Source organism: Ursus arctos, unplaced genomic scaffold (assembly GCF_023065955.2).
Source record: "Ursus arctos isolate Adak ecotype North America unplaced genomic scaffold, UrsArc2.0 scaffold_16, whole genome shotgun sequence".
In the NCBI taxonomy this organism is placed as follows: Eukaryota; Metazoa; Chordata; class Mammalia; order Carnivora; family Ursidae; genus Ursus; species Ursus arctos.
In genome coordinates, this window is record NW_026622830.1 from 5,738,278 (window position 1) to 5,756,833 (window position 18,556).

At 53.5% G+C, this 18,556-nt stretch overlaps 1 protein-coding gene across 1 annotated transcript in view; it reads left to right on the forward strand.

Annotated features, from left to right (window-relative positions):
• The window catches only part of BMP7 (bone morphogenetic protein 7), an 85,013-nt gene that overhangs the window by 19,878 nt on the left and 46,579 nt on the right, over positions 1-18,556 (forward strand). Inside the window, exon 2 of the mRNA XM_026503788.4 lies at positions 12,166-12,358. Within this exon, the coding sequence (XP_026359573.1) occupies positions 12,166-12,358 (193 nt within the window). The remainder of the gene's footprint in view (positions 1-12,165; positions 12,359-18,556) is intronic.

Sequence of the window (18,556 nt, forward strand, 5' to 3'; positions counted from 1 at the left end):
GTCCCGCAGCAGCTCCTCTCCCCACCGCCGGCCGCTCCTGGGATCTGCTCTGGGCCGGCTCTGCGTCCTCGAATTCTCAGAAGGGCCCATAACTGGAGGCCCCTTCCTGTCTCCACTTTATAGAAGGGGGAAGCTGAGCCTCCCAGAGATGGGTTAACTTGTCCTGAGTCCCTGCTGGTGATCTGCAGAGCCCATGTTCCAGCCCAGGCCGTCAGGGCCCATGGCCCACCCGAGCCCCAGCTTGCTACTGCTTCTTGAGCTGAGTGAGGCAAGGGCTCCGTGGGGGAAGTTTCTGGAGACTCTTCACTAAGATACTTGAGACCCTGCCAAGTGCCAGGCAAGTGGGTACAGCAGATGGAACAGTGGAGAACCACAAAATAGTGACAGCTAACATCGTTCAGGACCTCCCTGTGTGCCTGTACGCCACAGACAGCCTCTATGCTAACGGTTCTCAAAGTGGGGTCCCCAGACTGCCAGCATCTCCTGCGAATGTGTTAGAAATGCCGGTTCTTAGGCTCCATCCCAGACCCCCTGAATTAAAAGTGCTGATTGTCAGCCCAGTGGTCTCTGTGTTAACGAGCTCCCAGATGATTCTGGAGCACTCTGGAGTTTGCAAATCCCTGGTCTGTTTCAATCCAACAGTGACCCGATGAAGTAAGTATTTTCATCCTCCCATTTTACAGATGAGAAGTGACTTGCTAAGCCCCCCGGTGGGAGTGGAGCCAGTACTCACACCCCGGCCTCGCGCCACGGTTGAAACCTGCTTTGTTCGGTGCCCTTGCTCAGTGTGTGTACTCCTGGGGTTAAAATCCAGGAGAGAAGACAGGTCATAGACAGGTCAGCAGGCCAATCAGTACAATAATCCGAGCAGTTAAGTTCTAGGGGGGAAACGGAATGGGCTGGTGGGGAGGGGACGTTAAGAGACTCTGTGGGGCTCTGTGGGGCTGTGACCATCACGCGGAGCCCAGCTCAGCAGGAGGGAAGGGGCTGGGGTGCCGGGAGCAGAGCCCCTGGTCCGTGTTCCTGAACTTGGCGTGTCTGATGATTATCCAGTGCGGTGTCACTTACCAAGTGACAGGTTCCCGGTGGTCCTGTGACCAGAGCAGGGGATCATCATGCCTGTTCACAGACAGAACCGAGAGCCATGGAGCCACCAGCCTCCATCAAGGCCTCACGCGCAGCCCCAGGATTAAATGCTCCCTGCTTCCATGGCAGTTCTCACAATGGGGATGTCTTTGGTGGGGGGAGGGGGAGGGGGAAGGGGCTTCCGCCTTCCCCTTGTCCCCCCTCCCCTTGTGCCTCTGAGAACCTGTATTCAGACTCTGGTTTGCAATAAGCTCTGCCTGTCATCTTGTTGCTCTAAGAAGCCAGCACACGGATACGATAGAGCATTGCTCTAAGTTTCGATAGACCTTTCTGCCACAATGGAAAGGTTCTGTGTCTGTGCTGTCCAATACAGGAGCCACTAACTTCATGTGGCCATTTAGATTCAGATTAATTACACCAGAATAAATGGAAACATTCCCTTCCCAGCCACCCCAGCCGCGTCTCAAGCGCTCAGTAGACATATGTGGTTCGTGGCTGTCATACCAGAGGCACAGATGTGGCGTCCAGGTTTGGAGGTATGAGGCTGAACCATCTATAGGTCAAAATTAGTAGTATGTTAGCAACTTTCTATGGTACAACCTAATAGAAGTGCAGGGAGGGGGCAAGACCAGTTAAATCCATCCCTTTGTTACAGAGGAAAGAACCGAGGTCCCGTGAGCCTGGGGTCCCACCCACCTCACTGAGAGCCCAGATGGGGCCAAAACCCAGGTTCCCAGACTCTTGAGGTTTATCTGTCTGTTTGCTCAGGGATTCTCAAGTTGGCGTGACTGACAGTTGGGGCTGGACCATTCCCTGTGGGCGGGGGGCTGCCCTGTGCTTTTCAGGATGTTTAGCAATGTGCCTGGCCTCCACCCACTAGACGCCAGTAGCACACCCCCCCCAAGCTGCAGCAAACGAAAATGAATCCAGGCATTACCCAATATCCCTTGGTGGGGTTTGGGGGGGAGGCCAGAATCATCCCTGGTTGAGAATTACTAGTTGAACTGAGAATAGTAGCTAGTTTCCATTCTTTTCCCTTATTTGCAGCTGGTCGAGGATGGGATTGGGACCCAGGGATCCCTGGGGGCAGGGTTCCTCCCTCCACGGAGATGGGGCGCCCATGAAGGAGGGATGGCTGCCTCGGTTGATGGCAGAGAGGTCGACATATGCTTACAGCCCATTTTTCTTTTCAGCTCTACCAGCGTCTGGGTCTTTTTAGGCAAACAACTGGCTTCAGCCCTAGAGATAATTAAACCCATCTTTTTTCCCTCTCTCCACCCCATCCCCTAAACCCTTTGGTCCATTCAATTCACAATGATAACATTGTTCGAGCAATTCTGCGCACATGCTGACACTGAAGTGTTTAATCTTGTGGTACAGTAATTCCCCTGCCCCACCCCCACCCCACATCTGTGCCGCGGCACCGATGACAAATGCCTGGCCTGCCAGCCGCCTCGCCTCCGCGCCTGCATCTCTGGACATCTAACAAGGAGGCAGTGTCTCCGAAGACCCTCTCAGAGCGCCCGGCGCTGGGACTCCAGGTGGTCTTGTTGGCAGCCCAAGTATTTGGTGGAAAGTTCGAGAGTTGAAGCAGCAGTCCAGGGGCAGGGAGACAATGCTGCTTGTGTGCCCTCCGCCAGGCAGGGCCCTGCCCCCCACCCCGATATGGGGGGCTGGAGGGGGAGGATGGGGAGACAGATTAATGCTATGCCGTCTTCAAGCTGTCACCCTCTCTCCAGTGCAACTCTGGCCTTGGGCAGGAGCAAAACTTACAAAGCAGAGAGGGACCTGAGTCGAACGTGGACCTCCTCACTCTCTGAGTGCAGCTTTGAAGGAGATCACTGCTGCGTTCACGTGGGTGCCAAGAGCTTTCGCGACTTCGAGTTGTCTTATTTGATTATCTCCATGGCTAGGAAGTTGGCAGCGGTGTCCAGTGTCAGGGAGAGAGTCAGCATGGCTGCGCGGTGAAGACCGTGTAGGTGTTCAGACCAGCCGTGTGGCCATGGGTAAGTGACGTTATGTCTCGGAGCCTCAGTGTCCCCATCTGTAAAATGGACACGATTCATGTGCCTACCTCGGAGTAGGATTTTTATAAGGATTCAGTGAGATGCTGTGTGTGACGCATGTGATGAGACATCCAGGACAGTGGGAGGGCCTCTATAATCGCGACTGTCCCCCTCACTCCCGTTCAGGTGGCTACTCTCAAAACCACACCAAACATCACAAAATAACAGGTCAACACTTTTTGGGGAGGATGTGGAAATATTGGAGCCTTGAGTACCATTGGGGGGCTGTAAAATGGTGCAGCCTCTGGGGAAAACAGATTAAAAATAGAATGACCATATGGTCCAGCAGTCCCACTTCTAGATTCATACCCATAAGAGTTGAAAGCAGAAGGACTTTAAGGAGATATTTGCCTCACCACGTTCATAGGAGTGTTATCTACAGTAACCAAAAGGTAGAGGCAACCTGAGTGTCCATCAAGAGATTAACAGATAAACAAAACACGGTCTGTATGCACGATGGAATACGATTCAGCCTTGAAAAGGAAGGGAATCCTGACTCCTGCTCCCATGTGGATGAACCTGGAGGACACGCTGCTCCGTGAAATAAGCCAGACACGAAAAGACCGGTACTGTAAATTCCTTTGGTAGAAGGTCCCTAGAGGAGTCAAATTCATAGAGACAGAAAGCAGAATTGTGGGTGCCAGGGGCTGGGGGTAGAGAACGGGGGGCCTTGTTTAATGCATCTTCCAGTTTTGCAAGATTAAAAGAGTTCTGGATATTGGTTGCACAGCACTGTGAATGTATTTAACATGACTGAACGATACACAAAATGGTTAAGATGGTAAATCTTTTGCATATTGTACCACAGTTAAGAATCCAATTGAAAAAACGGTAGCCATTAGCCAGCTCAGGGGTCAGGCAGGTGACAGAGCTGCAATATCTCTCTCTCTCTCTCTCTTTTTTTTTTGAAGATTTTATTTATTTATTTGCCAGAGAGAGAGAAAGAGAATACACAAGCAGGGGGAGCAGCAGGCAGAGGGAGAAGCAGGCTTCCTACTGAGCAAGCAGCCTGATGTGGGACTTGATCCCAGGACCCTGGGAGATACTTAACCAACTGAGCCACCCAGGCATCCCCAGAGCTGCAGTCTGACGGGGCTTTTATCCATCTTTGTCCCACCGCAAAAGGACAGAGGGCTCTCGCACCTCGCTGGGGTGGTCAAGAAGTGCTTGTCGAACGAGCACGCTGGGGTGTGAGGACACATGGAGATATATTCTTGGGAGCATGGATCGTTTTAGACTCTTCTGTGATATTCCTTTCCTGTGGGTTTAGGACAGTGTCCTCTCTTCTGTAACAGCTGTGCAGCAGAGTAGGTCAACCCTTGTGTTCCCGAGAGAACATTTTCCTGTTAGAGTAGTTGGGCATGTCTGGTCCGTTTTCCAGAGCTTCCAATTTATGGCATGCCCCTAGCAGCTTTTTTCAAGCTCCTTCATCTCGCCATGTAAATCTTTGAATGAATGAAGAGCCATCATCGAGGTTCACATCCCCAAAGCTGCGGGGCCATAAATTGCCTTCCGACAGCTGCCTTGGTCACAGTCAGCTCCAGTGAATTCTGGCATGTGCCAGAACCTTCTGGATGAATTGCATCCCTGTAGGAAAGAAAGGAAGCCTGGGTTGGAAGTTTTGGAATTAAATCAGGATGGGGGGAGGTTCTGGGACATGGGGTCTTAAGCAGTCATGGGTCTTTGAGAGCTCAGTTCTAGCTTCTGGTTATATTGTGAACTTTGGTTGGTTCACTTGGTTCTCAGAGCCTCATCCTCATGAAAGAGGTTCATAACTGGAGCTCTTTGGACCAGTCTGTTTCCTCTGCCTTTTCTCCGGGGCTGGTCAACCTCCATCCTTCCTCAAGACTGCATTCAACATCTTTCCCATGAAGAACTCCCTCATACCTAAACAAAGGCACTGGGGTTTCCTAAAATAAACTAAATTGAACTGTCCCTTTAGGGACTGTGTCTCCTTGGGCCCCATTCCCTGTTACCCCTGAATTCTTGACATGGAAACAGTCAGATGCATGTACTAAAGATAGCCACGCTCCTGCCCTCTGACCAGCAGTCCTGCTTCAACGTGTTTACCCAACAGAAAGTGTTCACCAAAAGGCGTGGACAAGGACGTTCCTCATAGCACGGTTTACAACAGTCCCAAACTGGAAACTATCCAAAGGCCTATCCAAGAAAGGACTGTGGCCTGTTCACGCAACAGGGTTCTATACGGCATTGGAAAGGAATGATTCAGCACTACCCGCAACCACAGCGACTCAGACACAGAAGGGTGAGCACCCAGCAGGCAGACTGAGTCCGCGGTGGCGGGCATTGGGATGGTCGGTCACCTTTGGGGAGGAGGGGCTGGTGTCCACGAGGGGCCCCGTGGAGATATCTTTGGTCCGAGGAATGAAGGTACTATTTTCCGCTCTGGGTGTGTTTGTGTTGAGAAAGTGAATCGAGCTTTGGGAACACTTATGATCTGTATGCTTTACTCTCTGCATGCTATTTAAACACTAGAAGGAAATTGCACGAAGAGTAATATATTCAATCCAATAGACTTATGGAGCCCTGCTATGTGTCAGGCTGTGCGGGCACTGGGGGTTCACGATTGGGTCGGTCAGTGCTCCTGCTTGTATGGCGCTAGATCGAGGGGTCATCTTTGTTTGGAAATTATCCAAGTCTAAAGAATGCGGCTTTCATAGGAAATGGTCACATGGAGATAACCACTCTTACCTGGGCGTTTCCCCGCCCGTCCACTTCTGGGTGTGGAATATAACTGGGCTCGTGCTGATTTTGTGCAGAACTGCTTTGGTTGCAAATGGGAGGTTGCGAACTGTCAAGTTGCAAAAGCTGACTGCAGTTAACTTAAAGGGGGCTTGTTTGAGGGGTCTCCACAGAAGTCACAGACTGGAAGAACTGAAACCCCAAACTTCAGGAAGGATGGGCATCACCAGACCAAAGGATCACACCTGAAAGGCTTCCCTCCTCAAGGCTGATGTCTGCGCCCCCTGCCTGGCATCTTCCTTCTCAGAGACCAGCTTCCTCTGCACAGCAGTGGCGCGGGGCTGCCCGCAGTGCTGACTTACAGCCTTAGAGTTCAAGGCAGAAAAGACAAACAGGGGCTCTTTCCCACCAGGTTCCAGGAAAATAAAAAACATCCCATGTTTGGCCCAGCTTGGGGCTTTTTCTCTCCCATCCCTCAACTCTGCAGAAAGGGGTCATGGGACAGGATGGCAGCTCCCTTAGGACCACATGGCTTGACTGGGACAGGCCCAGTGAGGCTTTCCAAGAGAAAGAGATGGTACAGTCACAGCACCCACTTGTGACATCACAGTGAGCGGTCCCTGCAGCCACTTTGCCCACCCAGCGGGCGGGCGAGGGAAGTATGATACCTTCTCAGTCTGTTTTCTTGCACTTGGAAGAATTTATTGTATTCTAGGGTGTATTATTATGTATGGACATAAGTATAAATATATTGGGGGTTCCATGCCCCTCATTTTACAGCATTAAATACAATTCTACAAAGCATGGCTCTCAATACCTACGCTTAGGTACTGTTTAAATACATGCTGGCCTTGGTCTATAGGGCAAGTTCCGTTGGATATCATACCCCTTTGTTCAGAGGACACTAACTTAGTGAGAGGTATGCCTGTCCCTTTTGTGTAATGTCAGTGGGAGGAGGAGCCCAGATACTGAGAGGAGGCAGAACTCCTCTGGGGGAAGCAGGGGAACAGGCTTGTACATGGGGCAGAGGGGTCTCCCCTGGTGTATCCGTGGGTCATGAGAGGGGACGCCCAGGTGGGTGGCTTCCGGCTCCCACCTGCCTCTACCCTTTATGGACACCCTCCAACCCAGAATGACCCCTCCCAGGACCAGCTTTGGGGTTATTATTCCAGGCTTTTGTAAAAGGACACTAGAATCGGCTTTGGGGACAGTCACGGGGCTGGTTGCTGTCAGGATGGTGTTTTCCGGAATCCATTTTCTTTGGACTTATCTTTTGGTCTCGGGGATTTGGGCCCTTTTAATCTTTTGAAGATGAAAGTCTTCGTTAATGCCTGTGAGCTCTCTTAGCCGGTGGGGTGCTGGAATGTTAAGGGTGGTGCAGAAAAAGCTGGATTCCTAGAGTCTGGGTTGCCTTTAGAAAGCTGCTGTTTATGGACAAAGGGAGATACCAACTCTAGACAGTTATTTAAAAACCCAAGTCCTGGGTAATCAGGTATGGTAATGTAAGAAAGAAGTGTAAAGCTGTATTTTCTCCCTAAAAGTACATGCTTCTATCTGCTTTAGTGGTGACAGTTGAACCGCCTTGACCCCTGAGCTTGAAATGGTGTGGATTCCGTGGCGTGGAGTGGCTTCTGTATAAGATGGAAGCCTCGGAGAGATGAGATTTGGAATTTAGTTTGGACTTTGAATTACGAACGGCTCTTTTTAAGAAATGACTGTCTTTGATAAATGACAAAATTATTTTTAGAGCCCATGGTGATGTGGTTTCAGGAAGAGCAGAAGGTCGACGTGGTTCATACTGCTCTTTGTCTTAAAATAATTAATGAAGGCAATCCACACAGAAAGCTGTCCCTGAGAGCCTGCAAATGTTTGCAAGAAATGTAGCTGAACACTATGCATATGACCTTTTTAACAAAAGAAACCTTATAACCCTGTATCTTAGCTGGTTAATAGTTAAGATACATTTTATTTTATACAGTTAAGAAGTTACATATCCACCTGCTGCAACAGGTTTATTCTTGTGATTATGTATCGGTGTTTTCCTTTTTCACTGGGTGTGACTTTAATGGTTGCACCTGTGTTGATGTCGTGCTCCTTCAAACATTTCTTTAGTGTTTGGTCTGACTGCGATATTTTTCAAATACAGTTGTCGTAGCCAAACTATGCAGATACCCACCCGTGCATAAGGCTTCTTCTGTACTGATAGGCATTCTCCCGCCTCATTGTTTGAGAGGCCCCCTGACAATGGCAAAGGTGAACTCAAATTGCTGTTAAGTGCTGACTCTGTACAGAGAAAGGGCCATTGTCATTATCCTGGGGCGAGGGGAGTCACGCAGAGGTTAAGTAACTGGCCAAGACCACAGAGCTGGTAAGGACACGGATTCGAGCTGAGCGCCCCTGGCTCCAGAAGGTGTAAAGGTCAAGAGCATAAGCTTTGGAGCCCAGCCACTCACTAAATTTGTGACCTTGGGCAAGTCACCTGCCTCCCCACGCCTCAGGTTCCTCATGTGTGAAATGGGGATCAATCCCGCCTTACCGGGCTGAGAGTGCTCAGAGCAGGACCCAACCCAGAGCAAGGGCTCCATGAACATGCCTTTTCGTACTTCTGGGTTCCTTAGCCCTCTTCATTGTACGCGGGGGGTTTCTGCACCCCCACTGGGGGAGGACTGAGGCAGATGGTTGGAAATGTAGACTTTGTGCGGCCTATCAGCATGTGGGGAGGGGGGTGGCCTGTGGAATGATCCCGTCTTCTTCCAGAGTTCCAGGGACTTTAATGAGACTGTCTAAGGGGATGTTTCAAGGAGTGGCCAGAAAGTTGGGGAAAAAGCTAGCAGTTCACAGTGAAAGGAGCCACAGGAAGACAAGGTGTTCGAAGATAGGAAGAACGAAGTGTTGCATGCTATTACCTGGAAGTCTGGCAAGATCATGGCCATAAAACAGCCTTTCCATTTAGTCACGAGATGGTCTTCGGTGACCTCAGGTCGGGTGGGGTGGCAGGGCTGGGGGGCAGCTCGGCCATGTTCACTGGCAGCTCACTCAGTGAGGGGGCCCGGCTGGGGGCTGCATGGATGCACAGATGGGACTGCTCGCTGGGGTGGGGGGCTGCTCACCAGGGGTGGCTGCCTTACCGCCCCAGCCAGTCCCCTGCAAAAAAACCCTTGAGGGGCCCCCGGAATGTGTCTCCTTAATAGGATGGACTTGTGTTTCTCCCCCTCCTCCCAGCACACTCTGTAAAGGGCTCCCAGGGCGATGCTTGGGGAGAACAGCTCAGTGATATGACTGTAGGTGAACACACACAATCCCACTTCTGGCCGTGCCTCCCCACCTTCACCAGGACACAGGGAACACGGGTACCAGAATGCACTGCTCTCAGAGCCCCAAACTGGAAATGACCCGAATGCCTATGAACTGCGGAAGGATATGTGAGTCGTGGTGTCATCCCGGCGTGGGATATTATACAGCACCAAGGGTGGATGGACACCCACAGGCACGTGCGTGAACCACACGAATACTACGAATTAAAGAAGCCACGTACAAAAGAATGGGTACCATATTATTTCCTGTTTATGATATTCTGAAATGAGCAAAACCAACCTGAGGCTTGAGAAGCTGGGGGAGAGGATGGGGGTGCTGGCGACGTTCTGTTTCTTGATGTGGGAGGGGGCCCCACAGGGAGGTTCCCTGTGACAAGGCGCAGAACCGACACCCGCAGTTTGCGTATGCGTGCTGCCACGCAGGGAGGAAGCTCCCGACAAGCCTGAGAACGGCTCCTGCAGAGCTGCTGGCTCGGCCACTGAGATGCGTGGCTGAGATTTGGTGGGGCCTGGGTCTGAGGCCCAGCTGTCTGGCCCGGGGCGGGCCACTGAGCACCTCTTGGTCTTAGGTACGTCGCCTGCCAACGTGGCATTGTGCTCATCTCCTAGGGTGGCCTGAAGGTTAAATGGGCTAGAAGGATGACAGGGGCCTGGCTCTGGGCATTCCACAGTGACAGAGGCCAGGTTCTTCACTCTGCCCCATCGCTTTGAGGCCCCCTCCTGAGGCTCACTGGATTCCCCATGGGCTGTACTTCCTAGAGGCAGCCACAGAGACCCCTTCCCTGCCCGCCTTCTGCATAAATCAGAGTGGGGGCCTGGTCATGCCCCCATCAGCATTCTTTGTCCCCCAGCTCAGCCTTTCCCCTAGACTGGGTCCAAAGGCAAGTGCTCCGGCTGGAGGGTCAAGGACAGAGCAAGGACAGGTCTGCAGGGACCACGGGATGGTTTCTGGAGAGATCATTCCTGTAGCCAGCTCTCCACGTGTGGCCCAAGATTCTAGCAGCTGAAGTTCAGAGGTCACCTTCCTGAGATCTCTCCCGAGGCAGGGTCACTGCTGCGCCCAGCCAGAGTCCCCTGGCCTTGAGGATTTCATCTGCCCCCTCTACCCAACAGGGAACAGACTGATGAGTGGGTAATTCAATACTCCTGCCCTCATCACAGTGTCTTTTAGAACTATTATTAAGGGTTAAAACAGCTTTTTTTTTTTTTTTTTTTTTAAATGAAGACCTGGGGCGCCTGCGTGGATCAATTGGTTAAGTGTCTGCCTTTGGCTCAGGTCATGATCCCAGGATCCTGGGATCGAGCCCTGCGTTGGGCTCCCTGCTCAGCAAGAGCCTGCTTCTCCCTCTCCCATTTCTCCTGCTTGTGCTCTTTCTCTCTGTCAAATAAATAAATAAAATCTTTTTAAAAAAATAAAAAATAAATAAATGAAGGCCTGTAGGAAGGGCATTTGGGCTGCCAGTGTTGGGAACCTTTTTCCTCAAAGGCGTTTGTGTCCTGCCTGCCGCTAGGCAGCCCTGACCCAGCCTGAGAGCCTCTAGGGCTTAGGAAGCCGAAGCTGGAGATGAAGCTGGGCATGTTTCTCCTCTATTTTCCCTGTGTCTCTGGTCCCCCCACCCCACTCCCAGGCAGGAAGTAGAAATGGGGCTCTGTCTCCGAGGAGAAGAAAGGTATCTGCAGATGCCTGAACTTGGCCATTCTGCATCTTTCCAGCACTTGATGACTCCCAGTTTCATCCCTGTTCCATTTTGGACCAGGGGAGGCATGATCCTTAGGAATCCTACTCCCAGAAACACTCTTTTTGGGCTTATGTCCATTTCAGCATTTAGTTTTCATGAAATGGGCATAATCTCTTAGTCTCGTCTCACTGCCGGTATAAAGGAGAAGACTTGAGGCCTTTGCCTTATTTTATCCAGAAGTCATTTTATTTTATTTTATTTTTTAAAGATTTTATTTATTTATTTATTTATTTGACAGAGAGAGAGAGAGCCAGCAAGAGAGCGAACACAAGCAGGGGGAGTGGGAGAGGGAGAAGCAGGACTCCGGGATCACACCCTGAGCCGAAGGGAGACACTTAACGACTGAGCCACCCAGGCACCCCCAGAAGTCATTTTAAAAGGCCACATCCCCCACCTTGCCATTCACTGCTCTTTCTGCTTTTAGTCTAAGGCTGTAGTTGGAAACCCTGGTGGCTGTTAGAAACATCTGGGGTGTTTTAAGAAGTACGGGTTTCTGGGCCCCCTCCCCAAAGATACTGAGTCAGTTGGCTCAAAGGGGGCGAGCACGGCAGGGTGCTGGAGCCCCTCGTGTCAGTCTCCCACCTCCATCTTCAGTGATTTCAGGTCGGTAGCTGGAAATCTGCCAAGATGGAAATTGGCAAACACGACAGATAAGGTCCCGGAGAGCCAGTTCCTAAATATTTACCAGCTCACACTGGCACAGGGCATCAATATTTTTTCAAAGCCTGCACGATGATTCCCACCTGCAGACAGGGCTGAACACCACCGGGCCTCAGGGACCCTGTGACAGGCAGAGTGAGGTCTGTCTGCACTCCTAACAGCTCGCCGTTGTTGAGCCCTCCCAGAGGCTAAGCTGCTGCTGTTAGGTTACTCAGCTCTCCCAACAACGCATGCAGGAATACTATCCCCATTTTTAGATGAGGAAAGGGAGGTCCAGATAGATTACCTGGTACCTCCTGCAGGCCTGCTAGTGAGTTTATGGCTGACCTTGGATTTGAACCCAGGCCTGAGCGCCCATGAACCGCAGTCTGTCCAGGGCCTCTGGGGCGGCTGGGTCAGTGCCCCACTCTTCCCAGCGGGTTGATGCAGAGTTACTGCTGTCGTTGTTCAAGGTGACCACACGGCCCGCGGCTGTGCCTCTCGGGGCAGTTAGCACGGGGGTCTCTGGCCGCGGGCGTGCTCGGACTCTGCGCCGGGACAGTGCAAGCCGGTGACTGATGAGCGCTCGTGCGGGTGTGTGCTTTCTTCCCTCTCCAGTGGAGCACGACAAAGAGTTCTTCCACCCGCGCTACCACCATCGCGAGTTCCGGTTTGATCTGTCCAAGATCCCGGAAGGGGAAGCCGTGACCGCAGCCGAGTTCCGGATCTACAAGGACTACATCCGGGAGCGCTTCGACAATGAGACGTTCCGGATCAGCGTTTACCAGGTGCTGCAGGAGCACTTGGCCAGGTGGGTGCTGGGACAGGTGCCTGGGAGGGTGCTGAGCTGCCTGCAGCTGCAAAGGAGCCGGGGGCGGTGGCCAGAGCGCGGGGTGGGCCTGGGGCAGGGGCGGGGCGGGGCCGCTTCCGTCGGGGGCCGCCAACCCCGTGCCAGGCTCTACACTGCACCTCTTTTTTTTAAGGAAGTTTATGGTGTGTGTTGCTATTTCTTAAAACTCTCCCCATCAGCGAACGGAGTTAGGAGGGGGGACGGCCAGGTGTGCCCATATGGGTGTTTGTGGGTGGTCTGGGTCAGGCGTGTGCTCAGGGGCCCAGAGGGGATGGGGATAGGGAAGAGGAAGAAACATTTTTTGAGGGTGTACCTATCTCCCGTTGCTCGCTGTGAAACCCAGCAATGACATCAGGCAACCGGTGAAGGCGGCCATTTGTAATAAAATGGGATGGAAACCCCAACCCAGAAATAAACAGGCAGAGAAAGAACTCAGCCTTCTAAGAATCACGAGGTCGGGAACCCAGATTTTATGTCGAAAGATTTGACTGTCATGAGATCCTTTCGAGGTCTCTTGAGAACTCAGGAGGCTCAGAGATGGTCCAGAGCAATCGAGTGAGCACACGGTGCCTTCCAGAGGTGACTGTGACCTCTGTGCTGCCCAGGGGCTGCCCAGGGGCTGGCTCATGGGCTGGCTCAGGCTGGCCAACTCCTGGCATCGCTGGATGCCATTCCTCAGTGACTGGTGGCGGGAAGGTGCTGTGGGCGCCTCCTGATGGACCGTCCCAGCGTTTGCGGCAGGAACAGGGACCCGTTACCACCCTGGGGACAGAGAAGCTGTCACCACCTCCTACACGAGCTCCACCAAGTCCTGGTGGTCATTTTAAACACCGAGAAAACCAAGCCTCTCTTTCTGGGGTTTCCACCGTTTTGCATTTGTTGCCTGGTTCTGTGCTCACGGTAGCCCTGTGAGGTGGCCACTCCTGGGACACTGGGAGAGTTCCGGGGAGAGTTACAAGCTGAAAGCAAAGGATGTGTCATCTGCCTGCCACCACCCAGGGAGAAAGTGGCCAAATTAGGACGTGAGCCCTGGGCGTACAAAAAGTATTTCTTTCGGAAAGAGATTTTTGCATCGGTAAGACAACTCATGTTGTCACGTTCACAGGAGAAAGCAGCTACAGTGAGCGGGCAGGCTCCCTGCGGCTCTGAGCCCAGGGGCCCATGCCCCAGGCAGCCTCTGCTCCCCATTCCTTGAGGCTCTCCGCCCTGCTGGGTTCTCCACGTTTCTGTGTTCCAGGCGGGTGACACGTCGTTGTTGTACACTGCCGCGTGTCTATCAGATACAACTCCGGAAATAGAATTGTGGGGTCCAAGGGAGCGCGAGTCGGTAACTGATCGATTTTGCTGGACGGCTGTCCTTGGAGGTTGTGTCAGTTTATACCAACAACCTAAGGGAAGGCCGATTTCCCATGTGCTCACAACATCATCTCTGATCAAACTGTTTTGGTCTTTGTCAGTCTGATGGGCGACAGATGGTATCTTAGTGCTGACTGCATTTGCACTTTAGAGCCCCCCTTGCATGCACGGCCCTACTCACCTTATAGAGAGGCCGGCAGACCCTCCCAGAGGCAAGGGTACCGGGAAGGAGGGTGTGGTGTGGGGGACATGGCACGCAGTCTTGGCAGTCACCTCCTAATCCTACTATAGGCACTCCAGTGCCCCAGTGAACCCCGGCATCTGTGCCCTGCCCCCCAGACCCGATTATAGGAAGAAGCATCGAGTTCATTTTGGGGGTGTGACACACGTTTGCTCTGGACTCTGACAGATCCCCCAGGACTCCCGAACATATTTTGTTCGACTTTTCTCCTGAAGGCTGATTCGTAGGAGGCCAGGCAGGTACCCAGAGGCAATCCGTCAATAGCACTCCATCGGCCCACTTGTGCACATGCCGAGCCCTGTTCCCTCCGCACCCCTCCTGGCAAGCTCCCCACACCTGCCTCAGAAGTCTCGGGGCAAGAGGCTTCACCTCAGGAATGTGGCCGCTCCGAGTGGGTTTGGCTGAAGAGAATGCAAGGGTTGGCTGGTGTCACCGGTGCGGCTCTTTCTGAGTTTCCTGCGTTCCCAGGTAGGCATGCGTTTGCCTGCCCCTGCCACTGCAGTGTCCCCAGGGTTGGCTGGGATGTCGCCACCCACTGGTCCCTGCACTGGGCAGAGCCCCGAGACTGAGACCGGCAAGCCTGGTGTGACAGGCACGGGCCCTCCTTTGTGGGAGTCCGAGGCCACTGCGTTTGGAGAGAGACGTGTGAGCCCGACGATGAGTTTATCCCACCCCCCTGAGCACCCACAGGCCAGGCTTTGGAACTGGACTGTGGGGACAGGGGCCTCATCTGACATGGTGGCTGAGGAGAGGGCTGGCTTTCTGGGCTTTGCAAAGTACCACGAGATGTGTGGCTTAAAACAGTAGAAATGTGCTCTCATACAGTTCTGGAGGCTCGGAGGTCAGAGTCAAGGTGTCATCTGGGCAGCGCTGCCTCTGAAACCATGGTGGGGTGGGAGCGGGGGTCCTTCCTGCCTTTTCCAGCTTCCGGGGGTGTCTGTCCGTTGTCGGCGCTCTTGGCTTCCAGCTAATCTGTCCGTCCACTCTCTTGTTCTGTTGCCACGTGGCTCTGCGTCTTCATGGGACCTCCTCCTGTGCTCCTCTCTCTTCTTAGAAGGAAACCTGTCATCTCAACCTAGGGGCCCTCCCTGCTCTAGGGTGACCTCATCTTACTTAGCTAATGAAGTTAATCTGCAGAGACCCTCTTTCCAAGTAAGGTCCCACTCACAGGTACCGGGGGTGGGACTTGAGCATATCTTTTTAGGGGACACACTCCAACCCATATCAGGGGCTGAAGAAGATGAGCAGGAAACCAGGAAGCCAGGAAACAGGCTAGCTGGCCTCATAAAGCAATCGAGTGGTCATGGATGGCCATGTTGAGTTGGGGGTGTTTGAATGACAAGAAGGATCTGGCAATGGGGCGTGGGCTGGGACGGGGCGAGTGGCAGGAGAATGGCAAAGGCCGTGGTCCTAAGGCGGGGACAAGCATGGGTCGTAGGGAGGACAGAGGGACGTGATGATACCCAGACTGGGTGAGCCACTTGGTCCTTGCTTAATGAAACACGAGCCTGGGCTTCCCCCCAGGCTGCCAGCAGCTGCTTGTCTTTCTGCCTGTGTCAGCCTGCTGGCATTGTGGGCACGTGTCCCGTCACGGTTTGAGGCTGCTGCCTCCCCGACCCTGTCTTAGCTCCATGGGGTGGATCTGGAGGCCCTCAGGGAGGCGAGAAGGCCTGAGTCACTGTGGTTGGAAGAGGGATGGGCAGGACAGCTGTCTGCGGCTCTCTGGCAGGTGGCAAGGGTGGGCATAATAGGTTGTCCCCAGGAAGTAGCTTGGCCACAGGCCATCTCTGGGGCTGCGTGCCTTCCTGACCCTGGGGGCATTTAGCTTGCCGGGAGACCAGGTCCCTTGTTAGCAAATGTCTGAGTCCCTCTGTGTGCCGGGCACCGGCGGAAGTAACCAGACCCACAGCTCTGCCCTCCAGGAGCTCACATGCAGGCAGAGAGGTGACAGTGTATGAAAGAGGCAGGGAGTGGAGGGAGAGGAAGGGGCTGCTGTCTTTAGATTTCTAACTTTCCTTTCTGTCCTTGAAAGGAGGCAAGGCCTTCATTCTCCAGAAGTTAAAAGGTCAAAAAAATTTTTTAATTATTTATATATTTTTTTCTGGGTGGGTTGTTTTGTTTTTTAATCCAGAAGCAAAGTGATTCTATTGTGTAATTCCCCAGGTGGGATAACCCGGCTATTAAGAGTGTGGATTCAAATCCTGACACTGCATACCAGCGTGGCCTTGGGAAGCAGTGAGTGACCTTGGAGCCTCAGGTTCCTCCTCTGTGCAATGGGGGTAATAATTGCATCTACCTCCCGGGGCTGTGGTGAGGATAGAGTGGGTTAATATACTTACTTAGCACATAGTAAGTGCTCAGTAAAGGTTCACTGTTATTAGTATCACCACCATCACCACCACCATGACCACCATCAACACCACTAACACCATCACTGCCATCACCTGCATCATCACCATCACCACCACCATCACCATCACCACCATCACCACCACCACCATCACCACCACCATCATCATCACCATCATCAGCACCACCATCAGCACCACCATCGTCATCACCATCACCACCACCATCATCATCACCATCACCACCACCATCACCACCACCACCACCATCACCGTCATCACCACCACCATCATCCCCACCACCATCATCACCACCATCATCACCACCACCATCAACACCATTAACACCATCAACACCATCACCACCATCACTGCCACCATCATCCCCACCACCACCTTTTTCACCATGATCATTATCATCACAGGGAATGCAGAGACCTTTAAAGGAAGATGGGGGTGGGGGGCTCCAGGTTTGGGCTGCAGCCGTGCTTTCCCCCCATATCTGCTGAATGTCTCATTTTGCAGTCTCCAATGGGATGAAGGCCTAAGCTTGTGTGGAGGTGGGGCCCTTGTTTGCATTTCCCCAACTCTGGGAGCGGGGGAGGGGACACTCATCATCTTCAGGCTGAAGGCCTGCCGCTGATCTGATCCCCAGAGGAGCCCAGATCCTGTCCCTGCCACCCAGCTGTGTGGCCAGCCTGCTCCCTCTGCTGAGGGGTCTGGGGTCTTGCTGCTGCCAGCCGCCCAGCTGTGTGGAGCTGGGACATCTGGCTCTCGGGCGAGCCTCTGCCTGAGCTCCAGGAAGCCCTGGGGTGCAGGGGATTAGCTGGCTATCTCAGCATCTCTCCCCTTGTGGCAGCCACTTTCCACCAAGGCCTCTTGATCTCTCGGAATCCAGATTAAATTCCGATAATGAGCCGAGCTGGAGGCCTTCCACAGCCCTTGGGCCCTGCTCGCAGCGTGGCCCCAGACAGCTGGAGAGGCCGCCGGAGCTGCCCTTGGTGGGCTGTGGGACAAGTGGGGCTGTGAGGCAGGTCTAGGGCTGGGGGCCTTGGCTTCAGTGGCCTTGCTGGGAGTGGAGCTGGGGGGACAAGGGATCAGAGCCTTCCCTCCTTCGCTGAACCCCACGACTCAGGCTGGACTGGCTGGGGCCTGGCTTTACAGGGGATCGCGTTAGTTAACCACATTCATTCATGGAGACTGGACTGGGCATTTTCCGTCCTCGCCCTCCCACTGCAGGTTCCAAGCTTGCTCCCCCAGGGCTGCCCCGTCTGTGGGGGACCCAGGTGCTCTGTGAGTTATCCCTGGGGTGGGGGGAGCCACAGGCCCCCTAGCCCAGCAGAACCTGCTCAAGGTCTAGATGGTGCTGGCAGCTGGATGAAAAAGGTCCCTCGGTCAGTCTCAGGGACTTTGGTTGCCAGGAGGGTGACCTCAGAGTGGTTCTCCGGGGCCAAGGTTGGCTCAGCCGCAGCCTGAGTCACTGAGGAAGAAGGAGCTGTCCCCATGACAGGCTGGAATTGGGGGCCGAGGGGCTGTTTGCCAAGGCAGCCGGCAGGCGAGGAGAGGAAGGAGGCAAGCATGTGCCCCTTTGTTGCCGAGGGCGGCTCTGTCAGCCCCTGTGGCCCTCCCTGGGACCCCCCAATGCTCCCAGCTCCTTTCATGGAGGGGACGTCCTGGGTCTCCTCCGCAGTGTCCTCAACTCTCCCGGAACATTGACCCCTGCCACAGCTCTGACGTCTTCCTCTCGAGAAGGAAGCCCAGCAGCTCCCTTGTCCTTACGGTTCCTAGGGGTCTGGTGAAAAGGCAGTAGAGTCTACCTTCTGGGCGGGGGGCTGAGCTGCTGCATTTCTGACAGGCTCCCAGGGGATGCCCTCCTGACTTCCATCCAGGGAAACGGGGGAGAGGGTGCGTGGGTGCTGGGTGCAGAGATGGTCTTAGTGGGAGAGCATTGATGGCTCCAGGGCGCAGGTCGCTGGACCCTTCCCCAGTCTCCCTCATGCTAAGTAAAGGTTAAGGACTTGGTAGCAAGTGTGACTTTTTTCTGACTTTAATCACTGTGAGCATGTCTGGGCAGAGGGACACGGTCACACACCAGAGCCTATCCCCACCCTCTGCTCTAGGCTTGTCATCTGGTGCTTTCTGGATGTGAATGTGTACCGGGCACTTCCGCTTCCTTCTGTGCCTTGGAAATGATCCTTGGAAAACTTGGTATCC